At 36.4% G+C, this 21,312-nt stretch overlaps 1 protein-coding gene across 2 annotated transcripts in view; it reads right to left on the bottom strand.

The window, feature by feature from the left end:
* The window catches only part of PDE7B (phosphodiesterase 7B), a 167,635-nt gene that overhangs the window by 104,058 nt on the left and 42,265 nt on the right, over positions 1-21,312 (bottom strand). For both annotated transcript variants that reach the window (XM_085217245.1, XM_085217244.1), the window contains exon 3: positions 10,876-10,936. In XM_085217245.1, the coding sequence (XP_085073371.1) occupies positions 10,876-10,936 (61 nt within the window). The remainder of the gene's footprint in view (positions 1-10,875; positions 10,937-21,312) is intronic.

Genomic DNA, 21,312 nt, shown 5'->3' on the forward strand with positions numbered 1-21,312 from the left:
ATTGCCAGGACATTCTGGGATTTGATGAAGAGCCCAGCCAGGTACTTTAACTACAAATAGATCTTCCTACTTCCATAAAAACACAAACTACAGTTCAGATTATTAGCAGATTATTTTAAAGATGATGTTAATAATTTCAAATAGTATCTAAAAAGAACAACAAGAAAAAAAAATACTTAAATCTGCAGGACTTGTCTTTAGAAACTTTTATACAACCAGCTGAAAGACACCAAAAATAAACCTCTCCTGTCATTCTGGTAATATATTTCTTGTTATGATAATGCTGTACAAATTTGATGTTGTTATACTACTCACTTTATTCTTGGATGGAGAAATGGATTTAAAGACCATTTATCCTTGCTTACAAGGAAATTTCTACTAATTAAGCATGTGATGCCAGTATTTCTGAGTTCCTTTCATTAGCACTGTCTGTAATAAACTAAAAAGATACTACAATGTTAATTTACATCTTGTATATGCATGAATAAAATGTGAGAATTTCATCATTTCATGTCAAAACAAAGATCTGGAATATTATTAATTCATCTGTATTAAGTGTTAAATTAAATTTTCTCTGTATTCATCTACAAACTTCATGTGAAGTCCTGACATACACTTAAAAGACATTTCACCTAAAGTTTCAATAATGATAGTATTTCACAAAATATTATATCCCGTTTGCCGTTCTGTATAAACTTTTCCTCATTTCAGATAAGATGAACACCTATTAGGTTTCAGATTACGTGTATCAGTGGATGGCACGCGTGCTGGAAGCAAGCAAACAGTATCTGGGAAAAGAGGTGTTTACAATCTACTTAAATTACAATTTATCTTCTACATTCTCTGGGTTGTCAGTTAAACCTTAACTGAATGGCCTGAGTAGTCCTGAGGGCACCATGGGGGTATGGGTATGGAAATTAGTGTATTGGACCAGCTGATGGGTTGAAGTCACAACTGGTTTTGTTCTCTGGCAAGGTTTGCAGAAGCAAGCAGCACAAACAAGAACAGGCCTGTGGAGTCCAACAGCTGGTGTGAGGACACAGTGTTTGCACTGGGTATGCTTTGGAGGATTTAGTTTAGACTATTTCTAACATATTCTCATGGACTAAATGTCTAGTAGCAACTAGAATGCACCAGATGCACTTGTAGAGCATGTGGTTTGCTCTGATTCATGTGAAATGAAACAAGTTTGTGTATGCAGAAACTGTTCTGTGATGCAAACCAAAGGCTGCAGTAAACTGGAATACCATCTAAAACACTAAAGTAGACACTCTCTACACAATGAGAGTATATGAAGCACTATCCTTAAAAATGTTACCATGCAATAACATTTGTATTTAGAACAGCATGAAAGTTAAAAAAAAAACATATTTTTTGTAATAATGACTGAATTTAATCTCCAAATCCAAACATTTCGTAAACACTACACTAGAAAAAACAAAGTTTGTATTTCGGGAGTAAGATTAATTTTCCCTAACTTCATGCATCCACAGTTCAGCTTCCTTTGAAGACAGTGGGGATAACCAGACACTTTCTCAAAAGGTTTCACTGAACAAGTTTTAGACATTTGCTTTGCAGTGAGCTGAGTCTTAAGGTACTGAAGGAAAGCACAGAAAAGTACCTCTTACTCATTCTTCCTGACAATAGAATTTTAAAGGATTTTAATAGATTTGTCAGATTGCAACTATCTTCAGTATTTTTTCATGAGCATTGAGAGGAAAGCCCTATAAGGGAAATACAGTAGGAACCCTCTCTGAATTTTGCTGCAAGAAAGAGAGTCATCTCTTGACATAGGCATTTGAGGTTCAGGAATTCCATTTCTTGTTGTTAAATGGAGTTTTCATAATATCCAGAATCACATTCCATGATTTCATGAGTCCAGAGCCTTAAGTGTTTGAATCAGATTGGTGCTAGACACTGTGACCTATCCTGGCACAGGAACATTTTTCAGCCTATGCATATTTTGGCTTCAGTGAGAGTAAGTAAATATGTGCTTAAGTAGTTTGATAATCAAGGGATTATCTAAGAGATCAACTTAATGCTTTGAGAAATACAACATGTATAAGATGTAGATTAGAAATCATTATTTTATAAAACAGATAAAGGAAGCTTAATCCATCAAAGCAAGCTAGTTACCTAGACAGCAAGGTCAAAGAATATTAGGTGTTTGATTCTGTAGCTTCTTCTTTATCATATTAAAGGTGAGAGAAAAAGGTTATAAATCATATATTCCCAGTTCTCAGCAAAAAAAAAAAAAAATGGTGAAATTACTAACATTTCAGATCTTTTTTTTTTTTTTTTTTTTTTTTTTTTAAATTTCAAAAGACCATGAGACAGCTTTTGCAATATGGAACAGAGAAGAACAGAGGAAAACGTATCCTAGGCTGAGAAGTTTAGAAACATTTACAGCCAGGAACTGACAGTTTACAAGCACAGGAACTTCATGGCTTTCTCAGACATAAATTACAGCTACATAGTAATCTGTAGAAAATTGCAGAGACTGTGAAATTACAATGTACACCAAGTAATAATTAAATAAATGAAGATTAATTGCTAGAAATGAGCTCAAACCACAGAATATAAATTTGAACAATTTAAATCAAAGTCTGGAAATTCTAGATCTGGGTATATTATCATACCTCTTCAATTGCAATAGCATGGCTGGTTGCAAAACTGAGGGCGAGTCTGGTCTCAGTAAAATCTTTACTGTTCCTTGCCCTCATTCCCATTTTGTGAGACAGCATTAGCACAGCAATATTAGTCATGGCACTTTTCTGGACAGCAAGTTCTTTGGGTAAACACATCCTACTCATAAGAGTTTGTACAAAAAAGATGGGAAAATACATGAATGCAGTCCATGTTTAGTGATGAGATTAGGCACGAGAAAAATCAAACTGTGAGGTAGCAGACTGAATACTCACTTGAAATCTTTTTTCCAACAGGAGATTAGCAATAACTCATGTGACAAATACCATGAAATATGATATGAGATCATCTTCAGTAAATTAGTCAAGCAACTGTTCCTCCACTTTCTCCAAGTAATACTTAGTTAAAAAGAAAAAAAGGGAGGGTTTCAGAAACAAAATTTAGGATTTCTCCTGTGTTACACACACGTAGTTCTCTAGGCAGAATGCAGGTCATAGGCCTACTACCTAACCTCCTGGAGCTATACTCAGCTTAACCCAGCCTGTTCTGCCTTTAGCTTGGTGGGTAAGATAGAAAATGGTTTTAGCCACTTAAAAGTGATGAAAGTCCAGAATCCAAAGCTTACATTTCATTGCATTGTTAAATAAGCAGGAAGCAGCATGCAATCCCTCTGTCTGCAGCATGCGTTGGATGAAAAGCGATGTATGGCTTGGCTTTATACTGCTCTAAATTTGCTAATGTTTGCTAGAAGTGCAGCTGCTGAACCAGCCTTACAAACCCATGTGTTTACCAGTGTGATAGCTGGTGAGATTCTCAGCCAAGTGATTCTCAGTCTTTTTGACAGAAAGAGAAGCTTAAGGGTCAGAGATTTGGAGCGTTTTTAGTTGGAGGGGAGTAAGGTTTTGTAATTGTCTCTTGAACTTTAGCATCTCAACTGAATCCTGTGGCCCCAATGAATGGGTTTTTTCGATACTATCTGTTCTGCAGATGGCCATAATGATATGTTTATATAGCATAATCAGTGTCAATCCTAATACATGATTTCCTTATAATTGTGTTCCCATCAGGTCCCATGTCAGCCCTCAAGCTCAGACATAGAATAAAAGTGTATATAGCTCAAGATAGAATTTGAGTGATAGGAAAAAAATATTAAACATAAAAAAAAGTTTTCTATGTCTACAAAAAATGCTAGTGCCAGTTTTTGTCTCCTTCAGTACCCTTGTGAAAGCTGTAATACTGTCAGGACAAGTGGTTTAAGCCTGATCTGATTTACAGGACAGAATAGGATAAACAGGTGGTCACTGTCACTCAGCAACAAGGCTGCATAATTACCTAGCATAGTAATTAAGTCAAAATTACTGAAATAATAAGTTGGTACTAGAAAACTTTTTAAAAGTATGTTAAGGATATCGGGATTTTCAGCTTATTTTATTTGTGATATTTTTTAATAGGCATGATATTTATGTTCTTTATGGTTTGGGGAATAAATCTCATGACAACAGAGACAAAGAGTTCCTACTTGTTTAGCATAAAACCACAACACAGTGATGAAGCAGTACAATGATGGCATGTGTACACTGTCAACTCCTTGACAAAGGAGTCTCTGTTGCAGCCTCATGCCCACCCATTTGCCACTTTATGTCTCCAAGCTACAAACGTAGGCAGCCAGGTATCTCGACTGGGGCCTTCCAGAGAAAGCATGGGCTGATGCATGGGGCCTCTGGCCTTCTCTGTACCATTGTACTGAACAAATACTGCATGCTCCTGAAGAGTGCAGGTGAGATACAGCATGTGCTGCACTTCTGGAATGGACAATTAACTGAAGGAGAGGGCCTTAAGTGGCATGAGGGAGCAACCAGCCTCCATTTTGATGGTCATAAGGTCACAGATGTACCCCTTTCTGAATGTGTTTATAAGCATAACTGCAAGATCATTAGCTGTCTTATTTGTAAAATGTGTTCATATATTGTAACAATATATGAAAATTTCTACCTTTTGTCTACTCAACTGAAGAAGAACTGCTGTTCCAGAGAGCTTACCTACACCATACTGTTTTCATCCTAATAAACTGCTGGTAGAGAGACTATGTCAGTTACTTTATAAAATACGAGTGAAAAGCTCTTAGCATGGGCTTTTGTGTTTAATTTCTCTTCATTAACAAGATGTCAAAAATAGACAGTTGTCTTGCAAGCTGCTTATGGAATTGAAACCCTTGGAGCAGAGCACTTAAGTTTCCATACTCCACTGTAAAGTTCTGAATAATCCCAATAGGCAGTACAGCAACAAGTAAAGATTTCTTGTAAATTGCTGAAGATTTAGGCCCTTTCCTGATAACATAGTGAAATTTTACAATGATTAATTTATGTGCTTGTTTGCATTTGCATAGATAGCATATGTAGTCTGCATAAGGTCAAGTGCATGTGTAAGTCTTTGAATGACTGGGTTATAAATAGTTCGTATATTTGGCTATTTAGAACACCATTGCTCATGCAGAAGTTTTGTGCATACAAGAGATATAGGGTCACATTTCACACCATGTCAGTAAGAGCTGAAGAGCTTTCAAAGCTGTAGACTTCCACCACTGCAGAACTATTCCATTAGCTGTCTTGTTTCTCTTCCTTCTTCCTTTTCAGTGCAAATTGACACTAATATTGTTCAATTTTTATTTTTCCCCACTCATTATATGGTTATTTACCTGATTAAGTTTCTCAAAGCAAATTTGAATAGATCTGATTATTTTTCAGCAAAGGTGAGCTCAGTGGTTATGTAAGCCAGAGGTCAGTCAGCCAGAGCCTTGCCAGTACCCCTCAGTTCTAGCTTTCAACACTGTTGTTCCAGTAACGTCTCTCTCTTAAGCTGTAGCTGCCAACTCTGTTCAAATGTGTGGCAGTTTTCTGCTACGGGCAAAGTGCCGCCACCACTGAAGCTGAATCCATCAAACTCATCTCATGGCCAAATTCTGATTTCTTCACATACCACAACCATTATTTGTTGGAGGTGAGTTAGGCACCTCTCTGGAATACAAAATATTTGTAGTACCAAAGAAACTAAGCTATGTTTCAGTAGTCTGGGAGTAAAAAAGTGTCAACCCCTCTTTTTTTTTTTTTTTAATAATTTTTTTTGTTTGTTTGTTTATTTGCTTTTGGATAAATTTTAAATGACTGTTTGCGTGGAAATTTTATTCCAAACAAGGATTCAACTTTCAACTTTTCAAGGATTAAAGCTACACCAAAAGGGAAACCAAACTCACCCACATTATTCCTATTTGTATGGAATTTACAATAATGAAAAGAAAACACCTCAACGTATGCCATGAGAAGTTGAGAGGCCTGGTAAGCTTATGTATTCAACTTAATACCTAGCTCCTTAATGAGAGAAATTCACATTTCTCCTAGAAAAACTGCTGCAGACAGGAGAGTTAACTGATACACAACCTCTTCAGTATCTACCCAGTAAGGAGTAAAGACCAAATCTGACAGTGAAAGACTGCTCACTAGAATAACATACTCATTATGCTTTTATCCTCCTTCCTCTTCTCTTCATTATTATGAGTAAGGCTGAATGGATTAAAACTGATGAGATAAAGTTTTTGCATGTGTTATGAGTGCACCTATTTACTTTCTATACTGCAAATATAAGGGTATCTGTATCTGATATAAACCGCTATTTGCTTATACACTCAAGTTTCTCTTCTAGTCAGCAGACATTTATGCAAAATGTAAATATGAGTAGTAAAAGAAATTACTTACTAGGTCAAGATAATGCCATATATCAACAACAAATTGACATGAATGAGGTGACCGCTGTGCTTTAGGAGAGCAATGTGATCAACATTTTTATTTCTTTACCATAATAGATGGATGGAAAAAAAAATCTTTACACCTTGCAGGAAAATATATTAGCTGACCACTTCTGTAGACTATGAATCCCAAGGTTAGAAAGCCAGGCAACTTAACAATAATACCTATCTCTCAGATGTCTAATTTCCCTTTTAAGATAATCTTTTCCAAGGGTCATTTCTGGAGTACACGCTATGTTTCTTATGTTTTCACACCATATTAAAATAAGTACAGCATTAGAACAATAAATGATAGCATACTATAAGACTCAGAGCAAAACACAAAGTTACTATGAGCACTGTAAGTTTCACCATTATAAATATTCCAGAACTAGCAGTTACCTTCTGTACCAATCCTAGAGAGTGATATAAGAATGTTATTCCTTCCAGGATGAATTCATAAAATTGGGTGCTCTGTCATGTAGAGGTTACTGATTTAACTTTGGATGAGCTAGTTAAGATGCAAGAACTGATTAAATTGCCTTAACTTTGGATTCTTCCAAGCTAGGATGAAATTTTTCTCTGCAGAGTTAATTAGCTTAGGCATCCAACCAGTAATTTTCACAAACTAACCCAATTATCTCTGCAGGATACAACACTGGATTATGTCTGAGCCCAGAGTATGTTTGTCTACATAACGGAAAAACTAACCACAGGTTGTGCCATTGAAAATACCAGTGAGCCCTCCAGGATGAGGAATAGTTCTTTTTCTGCTCACCAGAGAATCACAGAATCATTATAGAACTGTTTGAGTTAGAAGGGACCTGTAAAAGTCATCCAGTCCAACTCCCCTGCAGTGTACAGGGACACCTACAGTTAAATCAGGTTGCTCAGAGCCCCCTCCAGCCTGACATTGAATGTTTCCAAGGATGGGACATCCACCACCTCTCTGGGCATCTGTTCTGTGCCTCATCACTCTTATTGTAAAGAACTTCTACTTTTTATCCAGTCTAAATTTACCCTTTTTTACTTTGAAACTATTTCCCCTTGACCTATCACAACAGATCCCACTGAAGAGTTTGTCCCCTTCTATCTTATTTCATATTCATAGATAATAAGCACATGGAGAGTACCCTACTATCCTGCTGTTTTCTCACTTTTTTTTTTTTTGCTAACTACCTCTTTTTTTATTATTTTTTTAAATCAGTATCATTATAAGTAAAGGGCATGGAGAGGCCAGGGTTCTCATTTCCAGAATGCAACATAATGCAAAATATTTTTCACATTCAGTTCATCATTCTCTCTCAATTTTGTCATAGTTGAATGCTCTCACTAACTTGGATAACAGCTCCAATTTTGGCAGAATACTGTAGATTTTCTACCTTCCATTAGAAATGCCGATGAGCTACCAGTGGCTTCAGATAGACTTGGAGCTTCAAGAAAAATTTCTGACAGCACAGTTGTACTGCCAGTGCAATATTCTTATGAACTGGATTACCACAGTACCTCAGCTTCTTGCTGTATTCATAAATTTCACAGTACCACAGAATATCCCGAGTTGGAAGGAACCCATCAGAATCACTAAGTCCAAATCCCAGCTCCACACAGAACCACCCAAAATTTCAAACCCTATGTCTGAGAGCACTGTCCAAATGCTTCTTGGACTCTGCCAGGTTTGATGCTGTGACCATTGCCCTGGGGAGCCTATTCTAGTGCCCAACTACCCTCCCACAATTGAAAGACGCACTTCTCTTTTTTTTTCAAAGGACAATGAATATATGGCGACATTTAAAGATTTAGCCAACGTTACAAGCAAGAAACCTATGTAATCTGTGACAGATTTAGGATTTGAATATTGGTCTTCAAAAGGCTAATGTGGGCCACTGATCAACTTCTGCAACAGTTACAGAAGTTGTATTGCTTTAACTAGTACAACACACAAAATGAAAATAAACAAATGCAATATAAAATGTAAGATGGAATGCATCATATTCTGTAAAAACTGGAGTACATGAAATTACACTGATAATAAGCATATCCTGGGCACAAAAATAGTCATTACCTACTATATCCTCAGGAAGCACATTAAAGTAACTAATTTGTTTGTTAAAGTAATTTTTCACACATAGATAAGAAGCATCCATCACTCTAGAACTAAAAGAGGAGACAAAATGATAAGAGTCAACAGATCTTAATTTCGGGTGAAGCAATATCAAGTCAGTTCATTGTAAAATCACCTACTTTCACTGTAGCCATTGCAAACATTTCAGCATTTCTCTATTGTTTCCTGTTTTGCAGTGGGGAGGATAGGAATAGAATAAGATTTTCACTGTAAACCTCTTTTTCCTCAAACTTTAAGTAAAGAGAACCTCATCCTCATAATCCATGTCAATCCATAATCTCAAGGAATTTGGAATCATAGTAGCAACCCTACTGTTGTTCCAAAAATCTTTAAATTTGAAACAAACCCAGAGGCAGTAGCATAACCCAGATACAAATCTTTTCTGACAAAATTAGCTAATATCACTCTAACATACTACTTGATACCATACAGTTGCAAATATGGAGTGGTCTTACGGCTCTGTGGCTCTACCAGAAACACAAGCGTTTCATGGATAAATCAAGACAGTGAAGTTAGTCTCTAGTAGCTGCCCTCTGAACAAATATGCAATGAAAGTTCTGTTTCCCATACCACTTATAAAGCCAGTTGCGGAGCATACTCTTGCACTTAGAATAACCTCAGCACTGTACATGATTTGAGATATCTTGGGATGAAATATAATACCCTATATTATATAGGATACTAAGGTCCTTAACTTCTTAGAGACACTGATGCACGCTAATAACAGGAGAGATACTTTAAAACACAAGAGATACCATCTCTGGGAAAGTCCCTGGACTAGTCATACCTTTGACAAGACACTGTAGAGTCATTTTTACATCCCTAGCAGTTTCTTTACAGCATACAATAAATTCTTGCATGTTCACGTACTAGTCAACATAGATATGAATATAGCTAATGGAGAAACATCTTCTGTTTACTGCTCCTAAAGAGTCATTTGCACTAAGGATGATGCCTAACTACAATATGTGTTGTTATAAAAATGCCAAAACAAATGACAAGAGACTCATGCAGAAGACTTTCATCTTTAGGTAATACAGCTTCTTAATCTCTTCTTTTTTTCTTCATTTTTTTTTCCTTCTAATGATTAATAACATTTGCATGGATATATACTCCTTAGAACGAAAGTATTCTGCACTCCACAGTATTTAAGCTGTATATTATAATTGGCATGATAAGAGATCACAAAAGTATCTTTTCTGTCAGCTTGTGCCATTAACAACCTCTAACCACAGATCATTGTTGTAACAGGTCATTATGGTCCACTGTATCAGTTCATCTACTGGGATCTGTACACTATAAGCATGACAGATTTCCTCTGCAGCAATTACAGTCAATTGTGACAATAGGATTTAATGAATATAAACAAGAAACCACATAATCTGTTATTACAGAACACAGCCATGCACCCAGATGGGAATTACATTCCTAGACATTACCAGTTGCAGTTTTTATAATTGTGACTATTTCAGTCATCGTGTTTTTAGATGCAATGCTTTAATTTACCACATATATTTATCTCAGCCCTGGCTGGTGAGAGGTCTTCGGATTTAAAGCCTAATCTTGCAAATGTTTCATGATTCTTTTTTTTTTTTTCTTAGCAAAAAATCTCTTTTAGATTTTTAGACACTTACTGTTGATTTTTGCTGTGATACTACTGGCTAGCATTGTAGATGAAACAAGCAAATACAATAAAATTAGTCATGGAAATTAATGAAGCATAGCAGAACATTTCTGCATTGTTTTCAAAGAATAGACACTTTTGCTCTGCTCAATATTATCTTTTTTCTTTTTTTTTTTTTTTCAAATGATGAGCAAACTGCTACACTAGTGCAAATCTGTAGAATCACAATGGTGAGAATTTTGCTGATTGATGCAGCTTAAGGCCTGTCTCCTGTCCTAGGGGCTTTGGATAAATATTTGTGAAATTAATACTTGTTTTCAAAGCACATAATCTGTCCTTCATATTAAAGCTATGCAGTCTGCAAAAGTTAACATTTTCCCCAGGGTGATTTCTAAAATTTGGCTCAATTACAGAGATTTTTAGCTTTTTAATTATGAGTTCTGGAATCGAGTACATCAAAGGTTACAATTACAGCGTTGGTACAGCTGTATTTTAATCTCCATTGTTGGGCACTACTGGAATATATGTACTTTAAGTAATAGAAAATTCGCTGTAAAGAATAAATTAATGAGGATCACATATGGATGAGCTGTATAAATGCCAGTGTGAATCACCACAGTCCTTATCATGTACCTTTGAGAAGAAATCTCCAATTAAACTTACTTCCACAGAATTCTTATTACCAAAAGGGGAAAAGACTCTTACCTAGCATGCGAACACATTTGGCATTCTGGTCAGGGCTATCAAATGAGATTTCTCCGCACCTCTGGAAAAAAAAATGAATAAAAAATTAGTTAATATGTATTTACATTTAATTAAATCCTCTGATAGTATCCCTGTCTTCATCCTCGTTCTATGTTTATGTTTGGCACTAGAAATGCTCAGATGAGTGTTGATAAAATATCAAAATCAGAAGAATTTCAAGTCAAAGTTCAAGGAAAAATAGATGTTACAAGGATAGGTCAACAACGTATTACATGGCATTCACCATGCCCTATTTATTACCTACTTATTACCCTGTTTATTAAATAACTACCTCATCCATGTTTCTATTTGTTAGTACTGGACCAAGTATACAGGAGGCCTCATTTACTGCCTCATTTGTAATGGCTGATGTTCGGACACAATACTAATCCAATGAAAGAACATCATTAGACTTAAGATTCGGATACACAGTGTTTGGTTATTTTCAAGGATGAGGCATCATTTGAGTCGTTTATGCAGACAGACATGTCAGTTTACCTGCCAGTAGGAACGTAATTGGTGTGGCTCATGGGTCTGATCCAGCTCTGATTAAAGTCAGTGTAGAGATCCCACTCACTACAGGAGTGGTTGCTTCAGGCACTACAAAAAGGATTCAGTTTTTAATTACTACACTCAAAGCCATCAGTAAGGAGGCCCTTCTTAAGGATAGCCTCATATTTAATAGGTAAAAATGGTCCATGCTTCATAATCTACATTTTGTTGTTGTTGTTTCTGTCTATGATCAAGTGGGAATAAAAGCATCATCATACAAGGCTGGGAAAATCACTGAGAACTATTAATTTCTCCTCCTCTTTCTTCCTCTCTTATAATTCTTATAAGTTTCTCTTTTTCTTCATCTACATCTTTCTCTTTTATGTTAAAATCCAAAATGGTTACTCCTCTCATTTTTTTTTCTCTAAAAAAAAAAAGTGAAACTTAAAACAAACATTTAAAAACTGCAAAGAATCAGGTAAGTAAAAACAGTAGAGCTTCAAAGAAAATGAAACACTGCAACAATTTTATAAAATAATAAAATGAATTTTTAAAATTTACCTCCTTCATACTGAAATGAATACAAACAAATAAACAAAAGCCATCTCCCACACAGTCTCTTCATATATCAGTATCTCTAAAAAGAGTAAACAGATGCCTGTATTAACTTTCCCAGATGGGAGCACATACTTCTGAAAGACTGCAAAAAGAGAAATAGCATCCAGTATTTTGAAGTTGATTTACAACTGCTCTTACATCATTTCTCTCTGAGGAAAAAAATAAATTTGCTTTTTATTCTTCAAGGAAGGATATTAAATCATAGGCTTCTTTTCACACAAATCTCCCATTGTCATCTTCACGTCTATCATTATATTTAGACAAATACAGATTTAAGAAATCACTTTAAAATTCACTGCCCCACTCAGCCCTGAGTTTAAGCTGCTCTTTGTAAACTCCTGGTTAGTTTTGATTTAGTTCCTCAGACATATTGTATGTTTCAGATGTATTCACATAAATAACACATTTCAGGCAGGCAAATGGTGTGTTACAATATCTAACAATACTTATTAGCCTTAACATTATGAAACTGGGAAAGCAGCTAATGTTTTACAGAGTCCACTATCATCCCACAGGATTCATTATGCTAATGGATGAACTGCAAAAATTTTGCAAGTAAGATTCAGATAACCGTACATAAGTTCATAGGCTTATCTGGATTTCCCTAAAATCCCTACAATCCACAAAACTGGCTGAAGAACAGCCACCCTAGGAGATTTTTATGTTCACAGCAGCTCTATCTAAGCTTTTTCTTCTGCAGCAATTTTATAGAGGTTTTTCTGAAGGTAATGCCTCCTATTTATTTCCATGGAAACTGCAACATACAAAAAGAGCACAATAACACTGTTTGACAGAGCACATTCTCAGCTACAAAACTTTATTTTTCAACATAGACTCCACCATTAAGTATGTATTTTCACCAATGATGAACAAGAGCATGCATGCTCATACATGTTTCTATGTCAGATGCCATTCTGTCAGACTGCCCCCCGACTGCCATTGGTCACACAGCAACAACATGTAATTGAACATTGGTGGGAAGGTCCAATCTCCACTGCCATACCACCAACATCTGCCTCTGATGTTGTCAACCAACATAATCATATTAGAGGCATTACTTTTGGATCAAGCATCTTATTTCTGATGTCAGGGATTGCTCAGAAATACATAAACAGGATGAAAAATAGGCTATTACTGAACTGCTCAGAAGATATGAAAAAGATTTGGTTGGATTCTGGATGTGTAAAGTAGCACAGAATCGCAGTAGAATTTTTGTCTTTCAAATAATAGTTGTTTGGACATTTCTGTCGTTAGCTAATGTTTCCATGAACAAGAGGTAAGGAATGACTTCAGTATTTAATTTTCAGGATTAAACTGAGACTGTGTCACCACTACTATGAATTCCTGCCAGGGCTGGTTAAGCTTCTTCCTCGCCAAGTTCACTTCCCTTTCTGGGTTGCGTTCCACCAGCTTGGGTGCTGAGGGTGGTAACAAGAGACAATGAGGCCAAGAGTTCCTCAGCTCCGTATCCATTTCCAAACTGGAACCAAAGCAGCTGCTCATTTTCTCCTGCAAGTTTCGGAATTTTCTACAGAATCAGTAATGGATACACTAGAAGGTAGGAGCAGGACTTTGACCTTAGCTGCTAGTTATTCTGCTAGGCAAAGGAAGAATGACTCTGGATGTATCTGCTGTACACAGCAGACTTACTGCACGTGTGTAGATCATCATGCATATGTTTTAGGGGAAGCAGAGAGAAACATGATATCCCTTCTAAAGATTGGCTAGTTTTCTGTACCCAGTTTGGACAGGCAAGAGTACCAATGGTGAGCTGTTAACACCAAATATGTTACCCACTTGGGAAGAGGAATAACCTCAAACAGGAGAGCAGCATCTGAAGTTCATTTCTTGATATCTCTGATGGGGATGGATTCATAGTCCTGACTGTATTTGAACTTAACTTGAATTATAAGATTTCACTCTTTAAAATAGGATTTAAATTTTTAAGCCACAGACAACGAAGTTTGAAAAGCCAGCTTGGTTAGTTAAAAGGTTATCCAAGTAGGAACAATGTTTATAGGCTTCTTTACTCCACTCTGTTCTTCGTGTCTTGAGTAAAGTGTTCAATATGTCTCTCTTCCCATATTACAATAATAAAATGAACTACTTAATATACATCATCAGGTAAACATGACAGTAATTGGGGGGGGGTAATCTTTTTGCAAATGACAAGGATTATTGTATCTGTAAATAGCAGAGAGATCAATCGGACCTTGATTTCAAGCTCAATATCTTTAAAGAATCCCTTTGATTTGTTTGTTTTTAAAGTAACCTTAAGTTAATGTGGTTTGTTCTTACAAACAGTAGAAGTAATAGTCAAGATAGCAACACTGCTTAGTAAAATAACTTCTTCTTCCTTTTCTGAATACCTTGTATAATTCCTTGTTGGCAGATGGCTGCGAGAGCAGGGCGGACATGAGACTGTGTACAAGCATAGCTGGTGCGGCAGCATAGAGTGCATACCCATGAGAAAATATTCGGAGTTAAGATGGGAGACACAACATCCTTGGGGCAGCATGTAAACAGCAGGCCCACATCCACAGCTGTGCTCTGTGGATGTGTGGGGGCAGATAAGTGGATGAGCTCAGCGGCATAGGTGTGAATGCTGGCTGAGCATTAGTTGAAGCTAGGCAGCCCACCTAGCCGCCCACCTTGTGCTCCAATAGTAAGGGAACACATGTGTATTGGAACCATATATAAACCCTGTGTGTGCAGCAATAAAGTGAAGCTTGATCACTCATATTGAGTACTGTCGTGCTTCCCTGCTTGAGAACAATCTGATTAGGACGCTATCCGTGGCAATTCCTCATTTCTTTAGAAATCAGAATTAAAATGCACAAACACAACTGATTAACAAAAATAAGAGAGGGCAAACCGCTTCTGTGTTTCTATGAAAAGCTGGATTATCTCAAAGGAAAGAAAAAAAAAGCTACTTCTATACAAATTTTTTTCTATTGAACTCCTTTCCTCTACACCTTTAAAAAGTACTTGAATAAATTTCTCTAGTTTACAAAAGAATCATTCTTATATCCAATGATGTAGAGATGGAACATCTATTAGCGTGGAAAGCCACAGTACTTCATAAGTCTTTGTAATCTTTTATAATAACAACTGTTTGCTAAGTTTAAGGGCAATATGTCATCAGGAGTCAGGCCTCAAGCTCTTCAGCTTCAGGCTGCCTGGGAGATCTACAGTGGATTCATTTTGAGTGCTGATGCACTATAGGAACTGAAAGAATTCCAATGTCTTACTAAACTTGCAGTATTTTCAGTTCAGTGTTCCCTCTCTGAGAGGCAAGAGAAAGTACAGGATATACCACAGTAGGCTAACATCTATCCTGCTTGTAGCCTTTCCACAGTTACCTCTCCACAGAATAAAGCCTTGTGATACTATCTGGTAGGGATTAAAACAATGCTTAAGTATAACAAGGAAATTCCATACCAGTATTTTGCACGTTCCTGACACATACTTGAATACTTCTGAATTTTGCTGTATCCTTAAACATTATCTTTTTTTGGCCTAAGTCAGAAAGTGAAGTTGTGGTTTTTTCTTGTTTAGAAACAAAAAATACTTTTCTGTACATCATACCTTTTTTAAAATTTACCAGGCCCACATTTTATCAATTTTTTCAGGAGCGAATGATTGCACAAATACACCTTGTTCATATGATCTTGAATTTTCATCTCTGATTTTTTCAATTAATATGTGTATAATGAATACAACTAGAGAATTGCATGGATAAACATTAATATTGGCAGCAAATAACACTAGAACATTTTAGCCAACTAAATTGACCACGATTGATAAAAACAACTATAATTATTTACATATTACCTCTTTGGGGCTTATTAACAGTTCCCATAATGATTACAGATGAAATTTTGAATTTACCTGGAAACGTAGACCTGAATTTAGCAAGTGTTACATTAGACTGTGAAAAGAACATTTATAAGTGTGATATAATCACAACATACTGACAATTGCCTTTCAAATCAGATTGACAGCCAGAATAGCACATTTGCTGCCCTATGGATTCATCATTTTGCTATCTTACTCTTATTAACATACCGTATCTCATGGGTAAAGTTCTAGCTCCTCTATTTTGTATTAGAGTTGAGGCACAGTTAAACTGAAAATTCTGGATGTTTTAACATGTGGATGAATTTCTACAGAGTAAAATGACCATGTCAGAGCAAACTTGTTTAGAGAGTTCTTCCCTTTCCATGCTTTCCCAGCCAAAGAGGTTTCACTCACTTTCCTCCAGGAAGTAAAACAGATTGCTTAAATAAACTTTCAACACCTTCAGTGTCAATCTCCAGCAGCACCTTGGTAATGTATTTTGTTCTGGAGTTTGCCATGATGTAGACTCTCAACTAGTGCAAAGAGGACAGAGCAAAATAAGTAATTACAATTAAATTGAGCAGTAATTCCCAACCACCCATTGTTGCCAATAGTCAGCAACTTGTTTGTCGGCTAAATAGCCTGAGGTGAACCTTTAGGCAGTTCATTTTCCCACAGACCTGTGATTTACTATGGTTAGGAGTGGTTTGAAATGGATTAATGCTGCTGGAAAATGGTCTAGCAGTTTAACTGCTTTGTTTTCTTCTTCGGTTCAGGGAAAAAGTGTTTAACAGCGTGTGACTTCATTATAGAGGCGCCAGTAGCCCTGACCCTCCTGAGAATCTGTCAGTGTTTCAATATGCCATCCATATTTCTAAATGTTTATAACACGGGCATTGTGAGCCAAATCCAGAATTATTAACAAATAACAATGCTGGGTTTTAATGAGGAGTAAGACACAGCTGAGTGTGCATTAGCAGGCAAGGCAGAACATGTAGGCCTCTTCGAGGGGGGCTGCCATCATCCAAGAAACATTAAAGAACAGACTAATTTTTTGTCCTTGTGAGATGATGTTGTATTATTGTTCATTTTTAAGTTTACATTTTAAAGAATGTAGAACATCTGTAGATTACATAATGGATTCTCCCACCACAAAACCCATTCTAAGTGTGTGGGAAGATGAGGTGGAAAATACCAATACTAGGGAAAAGGTGAGTTCGTTGTCTCTATTTATTGTTGCTCTGATGTGAAACATCAAAGTTCTCTATTTCTAAACATTTTCTGGACCACATAATTACCTTTCCTTCTCCTACGAGTTGCAGAGCCAGGCTTGTCTTCTAGCTGCTTTTTATGGTCACTGCCACTTCAGCTTTCACTTTCTACTCAACTATTTAATGGGAAGAAAATCTGGAATTAGATTTCTCCAATTCAACCACATGTATTTCTCATTTTTTCCACTGATCTACTGGATGAAAGGAAGGGTCAAAGACTCAGAAATACTGACTGACAAACCACTCTTTCCAAGAAGCAATTCAAATGTTTGTGAGAGAATGAACTGCTCAAAGTTTCTCCTCAGGTTATTCACAGCAACATAGAATAAACTTTGCATCTGCTTATTAGCATATGCCCACTGCATACTATATTCTTTGCACATAAAAGCACAGTCTCAGAAATGTCAACCCAACGTGGGTATCATGTTCCTCCCACCTAACACCTAAATAAGACTGTCTTCCTGAACGCTTGTGAATGATGCCGTGTTTCTCAAGAGCTGTGCTGTCTTGGTTCCCCAGAACATTGGCATACATGTTTCACACTTCGCAGGACTTGATTTTGTAAAGATCAACAGATGTTATGAACAACCCATGCCAAAAGCATATTGTCCACCAGGTAACATGTCTGTGAGTCCACAGCTTTAAACCACTTTCTATCATAGACACAGACTTAGGTAACAGAACCTCAGAAATCAAATGCCCCAAAACATGTATTTGGGAAGTCTACTAGAAGTCTAATTGGAGGAGTTAAAAGAGAGTACCTCAAGACAGATAACAATGAAGTATTTCTCCTGGTACCTCACTTGTGTACTGCACCCTGCTTTGGCCTGAAGTAGTACAGTTCCATGTGTATCTATGCAAAATTTGTTGTACTTTTGCTACTACTGCACAAAGATTCTCTTTTCTCTCACCTCTCAAAAAAATTTGGTTATAATACCTTCGGGCAGGACTGCAGCTATATCAATTTTTGAGGAGGGCAAAAGAAAATGACAAAGCACCGGAAAGGAAGCAACTTCTTTTGCTTCTGATAAACTCATCATTTGAAGCCTATAATGCGATATGCATCTTGATTTCACATACAAAAATTGTAAAGGTATTTCATTCTAAAGTGACTTGTTTTAGACTGCAGAAACAACTGGAAAACAACAACAACAACAACAAATGACTCCTAAGTAAGAAAATGTTCCCTAGGTCTGCTCTAATAGATTTCACTGAGTTTGGAGAAAATAAAGCCATCATAGATTTGTAATTATCTGCGGCTGACATAATCGTGTTTTGTGAAAAATTATTCAAACAAATCATAGAATCATAATGGCCTGGGTTGAAAAGGACCACAACGATCATCTAGTTTCAACCCCCCGCTACATGCAGGGTTGCTAACCACCAGACCAGGCTGCCCAGAGCCACATCCAGCCTGGCCTTGAATGCCTCCAGGGACGGAGCATCCACAACCTCCTTGGGCAACTTGTTCCAGTGTCACCACCCTCTGATTGAAAAACTTCCTCCTAAAAAAATCTGTAACAGTATTAAGTAGTTTCATTCATCGTATAATCAAGATAAAGTCCTGAGCATATCGGAGAGCAAAATACATCTTTTGTCACCCTATTGCAAACACCTCATCTGCCACACTTTTTTTTTTTAAATTTCCATCACTAAATAACATGAAAATATTTTAGAGTTGATTAGGAAGAACTGTATTTTTGCAAAAGATCACATGCCTCACACTTTGAATAATACAATATACAGTAAGGGACACTATATAAGAAAGGCAATAATTAATGAAAAACAGAATAGAAGTTACTTTCATAGAATATCTCTTTGTAATGGTAACAAGGAAAGGGAAATAGTTACCCTTCTTTCGTACACTGCGAAGAGACAACACCTATTACTTACGGAAGCTAAAGGAATGTTAGGGTTAAGTCAAAGGGTTTGACTGAATGCAGTTGTTTCCCTTCATGTGGATTTATCGTCTGAAGATAATTCCCACAAAGAGATAAATCAATCTGTTGTATGCTGCAAACAACATGTGTTTGGCAGAAGTGGGATGGCTGTATTGCCCATTACTCCTTATTCAAGCAGATCCTGCTTTTATAGGGAAGAACTGAAAAAAGTATTTAGTCTACAGAAAAAAAAAAAAAAGTAACTTGATAATCTCTTGTTGTCAAGGGAATAATCTTGTACTTTAGCCTGATTTTGCTCAAACTGTTCACTTTTAGTAGCCAATGCTGACATGGTGAACAATACTGCTGCAGTTTCTATCATAACATCCCCTGTCTGTACAAAACCAGGCAATGCGTTTGATTTTTGGTGTTAACCAATTTGTTTCAGACTAACAAGCACGGTATCATTTCTATTTGGTGTCTTTTACCAACCTTGTCATCCATATGTCTGAATTGTTGCTGTAGGCGTAATAAGTAATGTGACTAATATCTGCCGTATTTCATTTGTTCTTTATCTGGTCCCACCCAGGAGAAAACTCAGAGTGCAATGTAGTTTTCTTGTCAAAGGATTTTATTTTTGGATACGTTTGCTTTTGTCTTTTGCTTTTTAAGTGTGATTGTTATTATGTATTTATGTTAAAAGAAGGTGGGCTTGAATATTAACTCCTCTGAGCTATAATTTTTTTTCTCCAAGTTTTTCTGAATTACCAATTTTTACACGATAGCCTTCAAGAAAAAAAAATCCTCCTCATGTATTTTCAGACAATTGCTAAGACACTGAATGTCTTATAGAGTTATTCTCTAAATTAACTTTGTTTTGGTGGAATGTGCATTCTATAAAACTCCAAAATAATACCTGTATTGTATTTAAAACTATGGTAGACTTCAAGTCTTACATGAGAGAATTCACCTTTGATTTTTAACTTTATAAAATAAGAGATTGATTCATTCTACCTCGTGCCTAGATGCCTAACTTTTAATCAAGTAAAGACAGAAGGGTGTAGTTGATTTTGTAGACTTTAACATTTGGTACATTTAGACACTAAAATTCATGTTAAGCCTGGATGTTAGAGGCTGGATTTGCATAACAGATGAAGTGTTCTCCTTTCACTACATGACAGCATGCTACTACGAGACAGCAACAGGACTGACAAATAAGAAGAAAAGATGCAGAGACCTTTGAATGCTCTCACCATGGGATAGCCAGGTAGCTGGGAGAGGGACTAGTCATGGTGCATGAGGCCAGTCTGGCTTTTTTTTTTTTTTTTTTTTTTTATTAAAGTGCTCTAGATTTAAAGAATTTTCGTGAAGGAATGAAAAATATGTTTTTAATACAGCTTTGGTCATAGCTATGATGACTGTTTGACCAGTTGGGAAGAGTACAATGTAAATTGCACGGCACAGCTCTTAAGCTCACAAAGAACGCAAGCAGAATATGCCAGATTCTCCAACATAAACAGAATAACTTTTTCCTGAAGTTAAACCCTGTTATTTCCTCACAGCTTTAATGTAATGATAAAGCAGTAGGGAAAATAACATTTCCACTTTTCATGCTTTACTTTGTTATGTACTTTTGTGTATAACTTATAATGAAGTATAAAATGACAGTTATAATCTGTAGGGGGTAAAGGCTGCTGAGTGAGCTCTACTTCATGGAGAGCAGTAGTACCTATAAAAACTGTGAAGTGCAGTGATGAGAGGAAGGAGCAGAAGCACTTTGAATGTCTGAATCTGAATGCACTGCTCAGTGAGTGTTCTCTTTTAAAAACACCAACATATTATTATTATGTCTGTCATATTTACATAAGACATTTGTCATCCTTCACAAGTGAGTCATGGTTTCCAATATACTGCAATATAACTGAGCCATGCTCATTTGATAAAACTGCATATATTGCAGATGGTACATTCTTCTCATTTTAGAGAAGAAAGCGTGCACAATGAATTTTTAGCAGAGTAGAAATTAGAAACTTTGTTTAAATGACTTTCCTAGCAATTTCCAGTTTCTTTTGAAAGAGACTTTGCATAATAAATAAATAACAAAGTTGTGTATAATTATCATGGCTGACTTTATTTTACTAAAATGTACTATTCACTCTTTATAGCACACAATGCTAATTAATAGCCTAGGTGAAAATGATATTCTGTGGAAGCAAGGTTTTCAGTAGAAATGTGCAGGGTTCCAATTAAAAAGCATTTTAAAGTACCTCCTGTTTATATGAAAACACAAGGTAATT

The sequence above is a fragment of the Meleagris gallopavo genome, chromosome 2 (assembly GCF_905368555.1).
Source record: "Meleagris gallopavo chromosome 2, MGAL_WU_HG_1.1, whole genome shotgun sequence".
Taxonomy (NCBI): Eukaryota; Metazoa; Chordata; class Aves; order Galliformes; family Phasianidae; genus Meleagris; species Meleagris gallopavo.